We start from the raw sequence: 16012 nt of genomic DNA, 5'->3' as shown, positions 1-16012 counted from the left end.
TTTTTAACAGACAATGGTAATGGCTCTTGTAGATATTTGCAAGCCCAATGTATGAATATTTGGATACAGAGTACGGGAGGAGCACCGAAAGCATTTATTCCGTACACAATTGGACCGTGAGACTGGTAACTCGAGCAACTTACCTGATAGTGACCACATGTGTGGCGGCACTGTTTCCATTTCTGGGGGATTTTATGATTCTCACAGGCGCACTCAGCACTTTCCCCCTGACATTTGTGCTGGCAAACCATATGTATATTAAAGTGAAAGGAAATGATTTGAGTTTATTACAGAAATCGTGGCATTGGGCGAATGTATGGCTTTTTGCCTTGTTGGCAGTAGCAGGGGCCGTGGCTGCTGTCCGCTTCATTATTATCGACTACAAAACATACCACATTTTTGCTAATCTGTGATCACAATATTTATTCTAACTTGTTCCATAGTTTTTCAACTAACTTATTACAGAATCGTCCCTGTATTCATTTGAATTTGGAAATGATCTCAGGGTTAACCGTGACAGCCGAATTTGAATACATGATCCAGTTGCTGTTTGTGTCTTCGATTGGAATTCAGCCAATTCGATGTTTTAGATTGGAATTCAGCCAATTCGATGTAAAACATCTAAAAGTGAAATTTTTATGAAATCAATGCTACCTTTCATAATTACATAATTACGCCAAATACGCGTAAAAGTATTTAAGAAAAGTGAAAAAATTACGAAATTAATGTTATTTTTCATAATTATGCCAATTGCGGTTAAGGTTTTTTAAGGGTGGAAATAGGTTTCAGATTTTAAAGGTTTTTAATAATAAACATTTAAGATTTAAGTATGGGAATTTTTGCAGTGTATTATATTAGATATTATTTTGGGATTCAATTTTATTAAGTAAGTCATTTATCTATAATTATTTCCATGAAAAGTAGTTATAGCTGACTAATTTCTTATGATTTTTGAATAGTTTACTTAACACTCATTGCATCATTGCATCAGATGAGTCATTCATCTATGATTATTTCCATGAGTAGTCATAATTGACTAATTTTTCATGATTTTTGAGTAGTCCACTTAGCACTCACTGCATTGGGTGATGCTCAGAAGAAGTGGGATTGAAACTAGTGAAATGAATCACATAGCGGCAATCATCACTTCCAAGGCTTCCACCCGGTAACCAAGACTTCCCGCGAGATCACATTTAAAATTTAATAAAATAATTAAATTTATTAATATAATTTGTAGTTATTTTATTTATTATTAAAAATAATAATTTTTAAAGATATTTAGTTGATTTTTAATTTTAAAATTTGAATTTTTGGATATTTTGTTAGTCTTTTTTCTTACTTACATCATCATTCCAATTTTTATAGTGAAAATATAAATGTTTTTTTCTTCAATATTATTATGTACGGTTATTAAAAATTTAAATTAATAAAAAAATTAATTTTTTTATTATAATTTAATAATTATTAATGGTTTCGTTATTATTTTGAGTTTTTGTTTTAATAATATTATTAAATTTATTAATTTAGTAGTTATTAATTAACTAATAGATAAAATGGTTTTTGGATAGAAATTTGGCAAGATAAAATTAAGCAAGATTATGATTTCTGATTTCTTAAAATGCATTGTTGAACATATAAATAAATTTAACACTGAGAAAAACTCTTGATACATTGAAATTATGTAAATTAAAAAACTTAAATTTATAATTCTTAAAAATCTCTACTTAATTTTAAGTAAAATTGACAAAAACTAATTATACTATTAATGATTTCATCTTTATAATAAAACCGATATTTACTTAATTTAATATATTAAAACAATAAATAACTTAATTTAATATATTAAAGCAATAAAATTTATATTTATTAAATCTAATCAAGTTGTATTTAAAATTTAAATAATAAATTGTGATTTTTGAATTTTCCACTAGTAATTTAAAAAATTGTGATTTTTGAATTTTCCACTAGTAATTTAAAAAACGAATAATTTAATATATTAAAGCAATAATATTTATATTTATTAAATCTGAACAAGTTGTATTTAAAATTTAAACAATAAATTGTGATTTTTAAAATTTTCACATAGTAATTTGAAAAGGAGAATAAGAATGAGTGTGTTAATTTAATTCCAAATCTATATAAAAATATACACAAACTTTATAATTTTAAAAATAATAAAATGATTAAAATATTTTTTAAAAAATATAATTTTTTAACTAAGAACATACAAGTTATTATCACTTTTATTATATTTAATTTTAAAAACTTAATGGGTGACGATCCATATTATTTTATTTTTACCATAAAGATCTATATAATGGGTAAGGTAGGAAAACTATAGATAATGGGATAAAGTAGAAATTAAATTAAAAATTTAAGAACATATAAATTATTATAAATTTGTTTATATTTAGTTTTAAAATGTTAACTTAATGTATAACGATTTATTTAATATTTTATTTTTGTCGTAAAGATCTAGATAAGGAGTTAGGAGGAAAATTATAGATAATAGAAGATAGGAAAAATTATAAATAATTTGATAAAGTAATAAATAGTAATCGTTATTATAATTAGAAATTGAGTTATTTTTTATTTAAATATAATAAAGAAGAGAAAATATATATTTATCAAAATATGATTTTTCTGAATTGTTTTTAGTGTGATTTTTGGAAGTTTTTTTGTGAGTTTTTCTGGTCAAATTTCTCTAAAATCCGGCAACAATTTATTGAAATCACAAACTTGATGGGTAATCCATGCACAATCAAAGTGTCCTAAGAGTTTTTCAGGGTGTTGAATCCATATATACAGTCAAAAAACTAGTTTAAATAACATAAATCAAGATTTCACCTCAAATTTTACCGTTGGATCCGGAAAGTCCAAAAAGTCGCACTAAAGACAACTCCTAATTTTTTTGTTATGATGATAATGATTAACATCTATTGAGAATTAGAAAATAATTAGAATTCTTTAACAATTCTTTTTTATGCTAAAAAAAAGTGAGGGAAGTGCTCCCAAGTCACCATTACATTTTGAGTTAAAAGGTCAAAAAATTTGGTAGTGTGACAAATATTTTGAAAGTTAGATGAAGATGGACAATCTAAGAGACTGGTTTTCATTTTCAACCCTCCTAAGTTAGCATAGGTGGCAAACTCTTCCATCCCATGGTGTTTTGGCAATTGACCAATGCCCAATTTCACTATGAAGCTCATGGGAATTAGAACCAATATTAGCAATGTTCATTTTCTTCTTAAAATCAGTTAAGAGGGAGAGAATATTTTGGTTTTCAAGATTGGGGTTGATCGCCTCCTTATAATATCGTTGTTTCCTTTTTCCCTTTGGCTCTTTATTTCCCCACAATTCATGCTTAAATTTGGAAGTATTAATATTTTTAATATTTTTGGAATTATACAAGATGATCTCCTCCCTTATTCCTCAATGGTCTAGCCAAGGCTGCACATCCTTATGTCACCCTCACTTGAGTCGAAGGTGGGGGTTTTGGCTAGAGTTAGAAACAATTTTAGGAATCCTCTTGGTATCCATGTTGTATAACTTCTTCTTATACATAAGGTACCAAGTCATACCCATGCTTTCAACGGGTGAAAGGATGACAGGGTGGGTGGTATTTTCTTTAATCTTGAGATTGTAGGTTATAAACTGTTTTTGCATTTGTTTTATCTTTCTCCATTATCCTTTAGATATATTGCAACCCCAAACCTTACATCCATATAAAATAACAAAAGTGACAAGAGTCTCGGAGAGGAGCTTATTTTTATCCCAAATACAAAGATCCATCGACTTACAATTATTTTGAAGTCCATAGTAAGATTTTGAACCTTCGTTTATCAATTTTCCAATGTTATAATTCCAATTGAGCATATGATGGATGTCAATTCCCAGATATTTGTATGAAGAAACTTCCTCCAATGAGATGTTGCCATATATTAAAGTATCATTCATATCTTTTTGTATTTAATTATCATGGTTTTAGTTTTTCCAGTCTTTACAATCATATCCATCTTTGAGTAGAAATCTTGGAGGATTTTGACTTGCTTACCAGGATTGTAATGCTCTCCTACTAAAAGAACAATATCATTGAGATAAAAAAATAAGAGTAATGAACATATTAATGAGCGTGGGGCCAATGCAACCTGCATCTTCCAAACACTCTTTTGCTTATCAATGTATATGCCAAAAAGGGCAGGGGATAAGGGAAGCTCTTGCCTCACTCCAATATGGAATTTAATTTTCTATGAGCAACCCTTAATGGTCCTAAGCTTGACAATAACTTTCTCATACAACATTGTCACAATTATTTCTTCTAACATCTTGTTGATGTGAATTTTATGACCGTTGTCAACAACGGAGAAATGACCCAAATGAGAGCTCTTTAAATAGCCCAATTTGTTCTGTGTGGTCACTCTCAACGGGATTGAAGGCTCCATTAGCCTTTGGATCCTTCCTCTTGCGAAGAAGAAAACTAGGGGAAAACTAATCCTAACATATAATATCTATGTAAAACCTATGTTTAATATACCTAAAACAATAAGTTAATGACTAATGAAATGTAATACAAAAAAGATCACATTAGCGATACAATTGAAATAATGGAAATAAAACAGTCAAGACTTAGTATAGTTCTTAAAAGAACAAGATTGTATATTTCCCTACTAAGGTTTTACGGTATACTAACTAATTTTAATATATGTGTTATTTATAAATTAAAATTAAAACTATGAATTAAAATGCAATACAAGCATATGCTACAGAAAATGTGTTACAGAAACTAGAATGAAGTCTTATAATACAAAAAATGTGCAAAGCTATATTACAATGAAGAAATACCAGATTAAGTGTAACTGGTTTTATGAAAGGTGTTTGTATTTTCCTTGATAAAATATTGCAAAATGCAAACTAATGTTCACTTAATAGATGCAACTATAAATTAAACTAAAAGAATATAATCCTTAATGTGATTTAAATGAAATATTTAAAACTACATAAAAGTAAGTTCTAGTTCTCTCAAACTAACAAAAATTAAACATTGTTGGTTTCAATACCACGAATCAAGAATAGAAAAACATATATATTATAAGCAATTTTGGGCCAAGACATAATATGAAATGAAAAGGGTGATTGTATCATTTTATGTTAAATAATGTTCTAATCATTTATTTATGAGTCAAATCAATAAATAAATAACCAGATGATAATAACATGATAAAAACTACCACCACATATATATCAACTTAATTTGCAAAATGATGAAATTTTCATTGATCTGAGCTAATCAAATCACAGAGATCAAAATCAATGGAGTGTCCAGATCAATGTCACCATCAGGACATAAGTCACTCGAGGATTTACAAGATCTAATTCATGTACAAGAAATTAAACTAATACCGATGAGATTCAAAACCACGTGAGTGAGAACTGTGTGTAATATATAAAGAAGGTTTCAACAACAAGGAAATTCATGTGCAGATAAAGAAATCAATGTGCCACACAAAAAATTGAAGCGTCATGCTCAAGAAGATGATGTTATAGTAAGATCTAGCCAACAAATTATAAAAAGGTGCACCAATAAATTATAAGATCCACCCTAAAAATTGAACGGGTTGAAGATGCTTCATAAAAATTAATGTGCCTCATAAATACTAACATTAAATATATTGAATAGTAACATACTTAACATACTAAAACTTGCACACAACCAAAATAATATTAAACCCTAAATCACGAGTGAATCTCATTCCCCTTCCCTTTGAAAAATTGCAAATATAATTAAATTTTTCAGTAAGGAGACTTCATTGTTTTTTTTTAGTAAGCTTGGCAGAGCTACTTCTTCATCATGTTCAATATATCACCCCCCTTAGGGCGGGGAATTAAACTAATGACTTCACATGAAGGAGTTTCTTAACAGAGCACCCAATCACCGTCTATATAAGACCTCGTGGACGACTTTATTGTTAATAAAAGCTAAAAACATGTGGATATTTTTTTAAGTTTCTAATTATAATATATATAAGGCGAATGGGGGTGTTATTTAGTAGCCAAAGATTGAAAGAAAGCATGATTGACATGCCAAGGTTGGGAGTGGAGTGTGGGTAGGCGAACATAGACCACAGTGCCAAACCTGACACCTGGCTCCTTGGTGACACCACGTGGTGAATGTCTTACTCCCAAGTCAGGGGCCTATTACTTGGGTCTTGTCGTTATAAATGCGAGTAGGTGGTAGAGTTTATGGTGGAGTATGATATACCATTTCACATAAGGGATTATCATGCAATGACAAATATGGTTTTGTTCTCAACAGAACGATTGGTTGAGCTCTCAGGGCCTCTTGACATTTAAATTTGTGAGCTCATTCATGAGCGCATGATAGTTTGGGATTTTCGAAGATTGTGTCAGACATGAGAAATGTCCTTCCCTTAACCTTGCAAACATGGGTATTATCTTTCAATCACATGAATTAGCATTATCAACTTCCCCTTATAACTGCAAGGGTGTCTCCTGCGAGTGGCGAAATTGTTACGTCTGTTGGGGTGGCGACTAGAGCTTCACCAAGTCGTGCAGATTCTAGTATATACCTCACATGCACTCCATGTCAGTAGAAAGCTTGTTTCCTTATTGTTATCATCTAGTTCTTACATTTTATTTTGTTGTCACATACTTTGTCTTCTGGTCCTCTATTTCTTGTTCCGAATGTTTTTGGGAGGGTCAATGTTTTTCATTCTCTTCCTCCATAGTATAGGAACTGGTCCATCCTTTGAATTGGTGGAAATGTTTCTGACCTCGTTGCTTCAAGGCTCAGAGCAAACTGGGATATTCTTTAATTGCCTAGTCTTGGTTTGTGGGGTATGGTACCCAGGCACGTTCTCTATTTGGTTTTAATAGGGCGATTTGGCCTCTTGACCTAATACACTCAAGTCAATCTTCATTTCCTTCTGTGTGTTTTTCTCAAGTTCAAGTTTCTTTGCTCATATAGCTTCTGGAGGTGACGAAGTTCTAGGGTCCTTTATTGTTTTTGTCGGGGTGGAAATCTCGATGGTAAATTTTCCTCTCCACTCCTTACATATTTGTGGATGATACCTTTGTAGCTCGGTTTACTACCTCCCTTATCAATGTTGATCCCTTGTTTGGTTCGCATCTGCCTTATGGTAATTTCTCCAGTCTGTGTTACTATTGTCCCTATGCTCTTATGGCTCCTTGCTAGAGAATGCCAAGTCACAAAGGTGGAATGGCAAGCTTTTCTTCCTCACATCGTTGACTCCTTAGGTGGGATATTGTGGAGAATAATTTTGACTCGATCCCTCCGGACGTAAGGAAGGATATTCTCCTCCTTGAGTCAAAATAATTTGGTGAAAGGTCCTATGTTTTTTATTCAGAGGTTGTTGGGGATAACCTCAAGTGGATATTAGATACAAGGAGATTCAGGAAGCGTCCACTTCATTTTATACATACCATAACATTGCACCAACAAATGGATACCATGCTTCACATGGTTGTTCGGGATAATCAAGTAGACAACTACAAATTGTTTGCAGGTCAGGAGAATATTACAAGGATTCTTTAGGACATCAGGTTCAACCTTGATGACATTGAGACCAAATTAGCAAGGGTGGAGAAATTCGTAGTCTCTGACTCGAAGACTGAGTCACTAGAGGTGAATGACACCCCTGTTGTCATTAATGTCCTGCCACTGAATGTTTCATCTCCGACCGCCATCTCTTGACATGAAAACTCGTCACCCCTATCTCCAGTTATTATCTCAGATTAAATTTTTTTAATGGGTTATGTAGTTGTTATTCCTGAATGGATGATGGCACAATGGCATGGGCTTTTTGGTGTTAGATTGGTTTTCTCTCCAGACCTTGGAAGTTCTTTGTTTGTTTCAACACCTCACACTCATTATTGCTTTTAACTAAAAGGCAACAATCATGTCTCCCTTTTGTTTAAGGCTCTGGGGAATGGTTACTTGTTCTAAGGTCTACTTCACACTTTTTCTTGCCATCATCACTAGCTCTGTAATGCTTCAAGGCATTGGTGGATATAACTGATAGATAAGGCAATTTTGCTTTGTGCTTATGTTTAAGTTTAGTATCTTACTATCTAGGTTGTAATTTTAATGGTTTTTGTGTACACCTGGTTGAGGCATTGGCCTCTATGAGTCTTTTGGTCATGGTTGAGGCACTGGCCTTTATGAGTCTTTTGGTCAAGGGAACAAAAACTGCTATCAATATAATACTCTTTCTTATTAATAGAAATCACTTGCAGAAGCTTATATATATATAATTTTTTTAATTATAACATATAATTAAAATTAAAACTAATTAATATTTTTATTACATAATATGTGTGAGAGACTTTCATTTTTATTATAAATTATTTTTTTGCAATTTCAAGATTTTCCAATTCTAACCAAGACTAGAACCACATGACTTGGTATAAAACATATAATCTAAATTGGTTTAAAATTATTAATTCAATTTTTACTACATTTAAAAAAAATCCAATAAAAAGTTTAAACATACCTTATAACGTCAGACACGTTTTCACTAAGTGAAGGTGAAAATGTTATTTATTGTTAAATGTTTTGGAATTTTAAAAAGATGAAAAGGTTTAGAGTGTTTTTCTGGGAAAATAGGAGTATTATTTTGAGGAATATATATATATGAATGATTTTTTTTGTGATAATAGATGTATATTTATAATCTTTATCATGTAGATTTCTTTTCTGGTTTTTTTAAAATATATTGGATATTTTAATCTTTAATTTTTTGTTATAGATTTTTGTTTCCAATTTCAAGGTTTCCAATTTAAACCAGAACCTAATGAAAAGTTTAAACATTTTTTATAACCTCACACACATTTATACTACAAGGAAGTGAGATTGTAATTTATTTTGGATTATAGAATAAAAGCTCAAGAGGTTTCCATTCACTGAATATTTTCTAAAAAACAAAAAATTATTATTAATTTGAAAAACTTTGTTAAAGATGTAATTACAATTTCCTTCTATTATTATTAAGTTTTGTCTTTGAGTTCTTTTTGTTATAATCCATGTATATTTATAATCTTCATCATATAGATTTTTTTTGCCTTAGTGAATATTTTCATATCAATTTCCTCTGAAAAACAATTCTCTTTTCTTTATTTCCAATTATAAAATGTAAACCATCTTCACTTAATTACAAAAATATAATATTTCATCATCTATATAATTGTAATCATTGTTTTTTATCGAAATTATAATTTCCATTTTTCTTCTTCTCAATAATATTAAAATTTATATTTTAAATAAAAAGCCCGTTGGAAACCCATGATTTGGTAAAAACAAACGATATCACAACAGAATGAAATTGTTTCAATTTCTTCAACCGCTACATTACTAGCGGCAAGAGCGATCAAGCCACGTTTAAAATCGATCCAATGTCACATGCAACAATAGACACACACTTTCTCAACACAGTTAAATCATTTTCATTTCCTCAACCACCACGTTACCAGCAACAAGAGAAATCAACCACGCTCAAAATCTTTCCACTTTCAATTGAAATTAAGTTGTAATGCTTTGCACTCCTAAAAATTGCAGTGGTCGATCAACTAATCAAACTATGCATATTCAGTGGACAATCGATCCTATTAATTGATTTAAAAAAAAATGAAATTCTACAGCCCCTCACATGCACTCTAAGTTGAAATAAATACATTTATTAGCATAAAAATTGACTATTGGTTGGTTGATTTGAGAGGACTGTTAAAATACGCAGGAATCGTGGTAAATTTTTTTCAAGAAAATTTTCCGTAACAGTATATGAGTCATGTTTTGGATGGTGGAAATAGATTCAAGGCAATCAAAAACTGTAACAACTAAACAAGAAACTTATGAAATATACGTAAAAAATAAAAAATTACCTACACCCACATCTGACCTTGGTTACAGAACCTGTCATATCTTATGGAATTATTAAATACATTTATAATTCAGGAAAAAAAATTACCTACACCCACATCTAGCCTTGGTTACAGAACCTGTCATATGTTACGGAATTATTAAATACATTTATAATTCAGGCCCGTAGAACCAGACAACTCTTAGGTAATTTTATAATACACAGTTTACAAAGTGGACATGGAGATTGTGTTTTAATGCACATATGATCTCTGGTGATTTCTTCGTCCCTGCCCAGACTTTGACAAGTTGGCTCTTGTACCCGAAGACACGCGACATAAGACTAGTCGATGAGGCTGCACGCACCTGCCAACTGGTTCCACCCGTTTGTGACAATTGCCATGCTTTGCATCCGTTGATCTTGACCAAGCGATCCGATGGTGGAGGGAGTTTAGGGTTTAATCCCCTAACCAACTCTTCGCACTCAACAGTTGGTAGACTCATTGTTGTTGTCGTTTCGAGGGTTCTTGCTGCTCTGTGAGGGTTTGAACTGTTGAGGGTTTCAGTCCGCCTTCTGATCCTTCTAAGGGTTGCGATGGCATCAGTGGTTACACCTACGGTGGCAGGTAACCCCAAAGGGCTAGTAGTATATTATTTCATTTGTCTACATAGTATGAAATCAATTGTTGCTTGGGGTTTCAGTCTGGTATCGAGTTTAACGTTTCGCCTCCGCCACACAGGGATGGTTCGAGGGGCTTCTAATGTTGCAGGGAATAGCTAGTTCCAAGGGCTACTTCCAGAAGGTGAACCCCAATTGCATAATCCCGCAGTTTGCAAAGCTTTGCCTCTTATTGCTAAAAGGTTATAGATTTTTTTATCGTTTCATTATTTCCTTATTGAAGTTGCGTTTGTTGTCACACAGGTGGACTACACAAAGCAAAAACTCTCCCCACTCAAGTAAACGCTCCTCCTTTGGCATCGTTATTTAGTCTATGCGGTAAATTTGAATGTATAATGACTTCATTACTTCTGGTATTTGTATCAGGTATTTACATATCATTTCTTAGATAGTTATTTGACTAAGGCTGCTACCCTCAAGGGGTTAAGCGCTTATGGCCTCTCTATTGATTTCCAGGTTGGAACTTTCACTTATTGTGCATGAATTTAAGTTATAGAATGTTTAATTGATCGAGAATAGAGGCTGAGTCCTTGGCCGAGCTTTAAGCTGAAACTGGCTTGAGTTTTTGGGTTTTAGTTATTTAAAAATATACAGTGATTGATCGAATATTGTGCATGGCACTTATAATTTTGTGAAAGCTCCTGACTTTTAATCGACAAAGGGTTTTGGGGGTTTCTTTCCTGGTGTAATGTCATGGGTTATTTATATATATACAGGATAGTCCTTGTTTTAAGGTCCTGGTCGTGCCGACCCACTCAGGATGTCAAGAACGTTTCGAATTGAAGCACTATGCTTTTAATTTATTACTTTAAAACTTGTTTAATATATTCCGCTTGTTATATGGTTTAAGAGGAAATGTAATTAATTTCTTTCTAGCTTGCCTTCTGGGCCGAGAATGCCATTTCTTTTCCTATTCAGAGCATTGGTTGTTTCGTTTGACATCTTCAGAATGATTCTAGTTAAGATTGAATAAATCTAGTCTTTCTATTGAATAGCATGCGATTTACTATTGACTCATTTATGCAGTAGTTCGAAGTATCATAGCTCGTGTATATATATGATTATGGATTTAACGTTATAACTAGATTTTACTATAGTTTCGTAGTATTTATACTGAATATTCTACAGAACTTCTCATAATATCTCATACCAATTGTCTCATTGTTGTACTATAATAATTTACCCTTAATATTTAAGAGCAATTGATTGTGTAATTATTGAATGAGCATATTCTTCCATACTTGCTAATATTAGTTGTTAATTTCATGCTTGCCATAATAAACTGTCTATGATTTAATTTATGAGACAGGTAACCTCTACTCTCTGTAATCATGCACTTTCAGGGAATTGCTTTCCTGAGTTTATTATGCTATTTAAGAAATTCTTCTAACATCAGTTCCAAAATGACAAGTTCTACTCTATCATTAAATTGATTTTCATAGTCCAACATTAATATATAATGAAACTGCCTATAACACTTATCTGTTCAATGTTAGTAACATGTAATATACAAACACTTATAGAAAGTCTCTCCTCCCAGCCACGATCCTGGCGATTACGTCCAGACCCTCCCCCGAGCACTTTCTTCTGTTCATAATAAAATGATTTCCAGTCACAATCAAGTACCTTGGGCCTCCAGACTCGTGTCCCGCCTCAATTCTTGTACTTCCACCAACTATTCTTGAGAATTCTCTGTTAAGTTATGGTATGTTCTATGCTTATAACAGTTTACTTCTTTTTCTTATTATATTCCACCGGTTAGCAATCACATGTACATAAAGTAAAGTACAGATAGAACATTAAACGATCAACAGAAAACAAGCCAAGACAAGAGACACAAGATGTGGCGGCTAGCCAGGGACAAACCCCACAATGTGTGGGGAAACCCTTTGATCAAATCTTCTTTTATCTTCAATAATTCAGCAGAGAGAAATAGTACAATAAATCTGATTCATATCAGCAGTAGCAAACCCTAGATCAGCAGCATCAGCATTAGCGGCTTCATTATCAAACTAGGGCAAACAATATTTCACAAACCGACCGTCGAATTGACTTCATTCCACCACCAAAAGTTTCGGCTTCCAGAGGAGGTTCAGATGAACCTACAGCACAGTTCATATGAGGAGATCTTCTAGGCCACGCAAGTAAATCTTTACTTCTGCAGTTGCAGCTTTAGTTTCAGCAGTTTCTGGCTTCAAACTAGGGCAGTCGATATCTTGCAAACCGTTCGTCGGATTGACTTCATTCCACCACCAAAAGTTGCGGCTTTCAAAGGAGATTCAGATGAACCTACAGCGCAGTTCCAAAGAGGAGATCTTCTAGGCCACGCAAGTCAATCTTTACTTCTGCAGTTGTAGCTTCAGTTTCAGCAGTTTCCGGCTTCAAACTAGGGCAGTCGATATCTTGCAAACCGTTCGTCAGATTGACTTCATTCCACCACCAAAAGTTGCGGCTTTCAAAGGAGATTCAGATGAACCTACAGTGCAGTTACAAAGAGGATATCTTCTAGGCCACGCAAGTCAATCTTTACTTCTGCAGTTGCAGCTTCAGTTTCAACAGTTTTCGGCTTCACATGTGTGAGAGAGAGAGACCCATTTCAACGCAGTAGAGAAGAGACTCATATCTGCGCAGTAGAGAGAGAGAGATGTGATGAGATGAGTGAGTCCAAATGAGGAAAAGTCCTCTTATATTTATACACAACGTTGGTGGGTGAATAGATGCGACTGTTGGGCTTCTGAGCCTACATGAGTTGTAGGTCGGCTTGATAATAATTCCATAATCAAAATAAATTCATATCTCCATGAATACTTATCAGAATTGGATGATCTTTATATCAATCCTACACCTCTCGACGAGAGGAATCTAATAAAAATATTATCATCCATGAATAAGATGACCCACATGAATTTTTGCCCTGGTTGCCAATTTTAACACTCCCTCTCAACCATGGAGAACTTCATCTGCAATTTGTCTATCGGTCGTTACTATTCATCCATCAAATGCACTGCCCTGTATAGCCTGACCCTTGCCCTGCTTTGCTCTATTCTGCCTGTTCTGCTTTGTCTTGTTCTGCCTGCACTGATCTGTACTGTTTTTCTCTGTTCTACTCTGCTCTTGCATTGTTCTGTTCTGTTCTGCTTTTGTCCGAATTATGAAGAAGAAGAAATGATCGAGGATGTATCATACTGACTCAAAGTCAGTCTCAGAGTATGTACCACTGGTCCCAGACCAGTCTCAACCAACCCAAAGTCAGCGTCATAGTGAGTACAACTCCAATGGTCCCAGACCAATATCATCCTCCACTGACTCAAAGTCAGTCTCAAATTATGTACCACTGATCCCAGACCAGTCTCAACCGACCCAAAGTCAGCGTCATAGTATGGTACAACTCCTACCACTAGTCCCAGACCAGTATCATTGATCCCAGATCAATGGAGGTCATCCTAGCGTAGGGAGTAAGGTAGTTACAATGATGCGTCCATCGGTACTACTATGGTCCCTAACTTCATTTCCCTGCTCATTGATCAGATGAGAGGTACTTCCCATGAGTCCCAGACTGCATGGGTAGGATGCCTCGACAGGGGAACTAATCAATCCTGTCCTCACAGGAGAACACATCAATCCTGCTACAATTGCCATGGAGAACACATCAATCCAGGCCTCACAGGAGAACACATCAATCCTGCTACAATCGCCGTGGAGAACACATCAATCCAGGCTGCCATGGAGAACACATCAATCCAAGCCTCACACGAGAACTAATCATCGTGCTACACAGGAGAGCGAATCATCCTGTTCCACAAGAGAGCAAATCATCTTGTCCCACAAGAGAGCGAATCATCTTGTTCTAGTGTGCACCACCAGGGGAGGGTGAGTCACCCTGTGGTCATATGTTGCTCCAGTAGGAACCGCAAGCCTTAGAGCTCCCAGAGCTCAATGTATGCAACATGCAGGACCCTTGTACAAAGGTTTCTTGCCGACTCCAAGTCATTTGGGAAAATCACAGATTAGATCTTTCCTCGGGGCTTTGACAAGGTGTATCAACCTGTACATCATCTTAATGTGATGGATCTTCCTTGCTCATCAACTTACCATATCCCAGATGATGTCTATCTACTGGAGCAATTAATGAATACGGGATTCCTCAATAATCGAATCCCACCTCTGGTTGTTACAGAGAATCACAGTGGTATCCAATGTAAATCCAAACAGCTCACTGAAGAGCTTTCGCAACCAGACTGCCTCACACGAGGTTATGCTAGCAACAAATATCCTGCTTCGGCGGTGCTCAAAACCACCGACTTCTGCTTCCTGCTCATCCAGGATATCGAAGCAGATCCCAAGGTGAAACAGTACCCGGAAGTGCTCTTACGGTCCACCACACTGCCTGCCCAATCAACATCAATATATCCAAGTAGTCTCACATCTCCGGCAGTGTATCTTAATCCATGAGAGATTGTGTCCTGAAGACATCTCAGAAGATTCCTGGCATCAATCCAGTGAGGCTCAACCAAATATGAGCTCACAATGCTAACTGCAAAACATATGTTCGGACGGAGGTTCACCAAGAACATCATTGCGAATGAGTTTTTGAAACTCAGAGGCATTTCCCAAGTCTGGTCCAACATCACTACCATATAACTTCTAAAAGTTAAGATCCTCGAGGTAGTCACAGGCTTGCAGTCCATCATATTGAATCTTTCCAACATATTTACCACATATTTTCCTTGAGATAGGAAAATTTCCCTTGGCTTCTGCCACACTTCAAGTCCTTGGTCCTTCATTTCAAATTCAGCAGCCATCTCCCTCTTACATTTGTGAATGAGAGGGTTTTTACCTGTTAGAAAGAGGTCATCCACATACAACACCAGTATGAGAGGCTTGTCATCTTCAACCTTAAAGTAAAGATTAGGATCAGCTTCACTCCTAGTGAATCCCAGCTTCATCAAGTAGCTATCGATCCTCTCATACCATGCTCGGGGTGCTTGCTTCAGCCCATAGAGAGCTTTCTTCAACCTGCATACATGAGATTTTCGATCATAAATCTCAAATCCTTCGGGTTGCTCCACGTAGACCTCTTCTTTGATCGAGCCATGCAAGAACACATTCTTGACATCCATATGATGTAGGTTCCATCCTTGTGAAGCGGCAAGGGCTATGATCAAGCGGATGGTCGTATATCTGACAACCGATGCAAATATCTCATCATAGTCTATACCTTCCTGTTGGGAGAAACCTCGAGCAACAAAACGAGCCTTATACTTTTCCGTGCTTCCATCTGCTGCATGCTTTATCTTGTAAAGCCATTTGGAAGTAACAACAGTCTTTTCCTGGGGTCTAGGAACTACTTCCCAAACATCATTCTTTATGATAGACTCATATTCTTCGGTCATAGCATCCTTCCATACTTGATGCTTGACGGCATCTGAGAATGACGAAGG

The 16012-nt window shown here is 34.6% G+C and overlaps 1 protein-coding gene across 1 annotated transcript in view; it reads left to right on the top strand.

Moving 5' to 3' along the window:
- Window positions 1–585, top strand: part of LOC149223863 (putative proline transporter 2) — a 101306-nt gene extending 100721 nt beyond the window's left edge. The window contains exon 7 of the mRNA XM_089383420.1: window positions 33–585. Coding sequence (XP_089239546.1) covers window positions 33–413 — 381 coding nt within the window. The 3' untranslated portion in view covers window positions 414–585. The remainder of the gene's footprint in view (window positions 1–32) is intronic.
- Window positions 586–16012: the final 15427 nt, after the last annotated feature.

Source organism: Pinus tabuliformis, chromosome Q (assembly GCF_031772625.1).
Source record: "Pinus tabuliformis cultivar Carrire ecotype Pingquan chromosome Q, CPIR1, whole genome shotgun sequence".
Taxonomy (NCBI): Eukaryota; Viridiplantae; Streptophyta; class Pinopsida; order Pinales; family Pinaceae; genus Pinus; species Pinus tabuliformis.
Note: the sequence above shows the minus strand (reverse complement) of the source record. Positions and strands in the feature narration are given on the sequence as shown.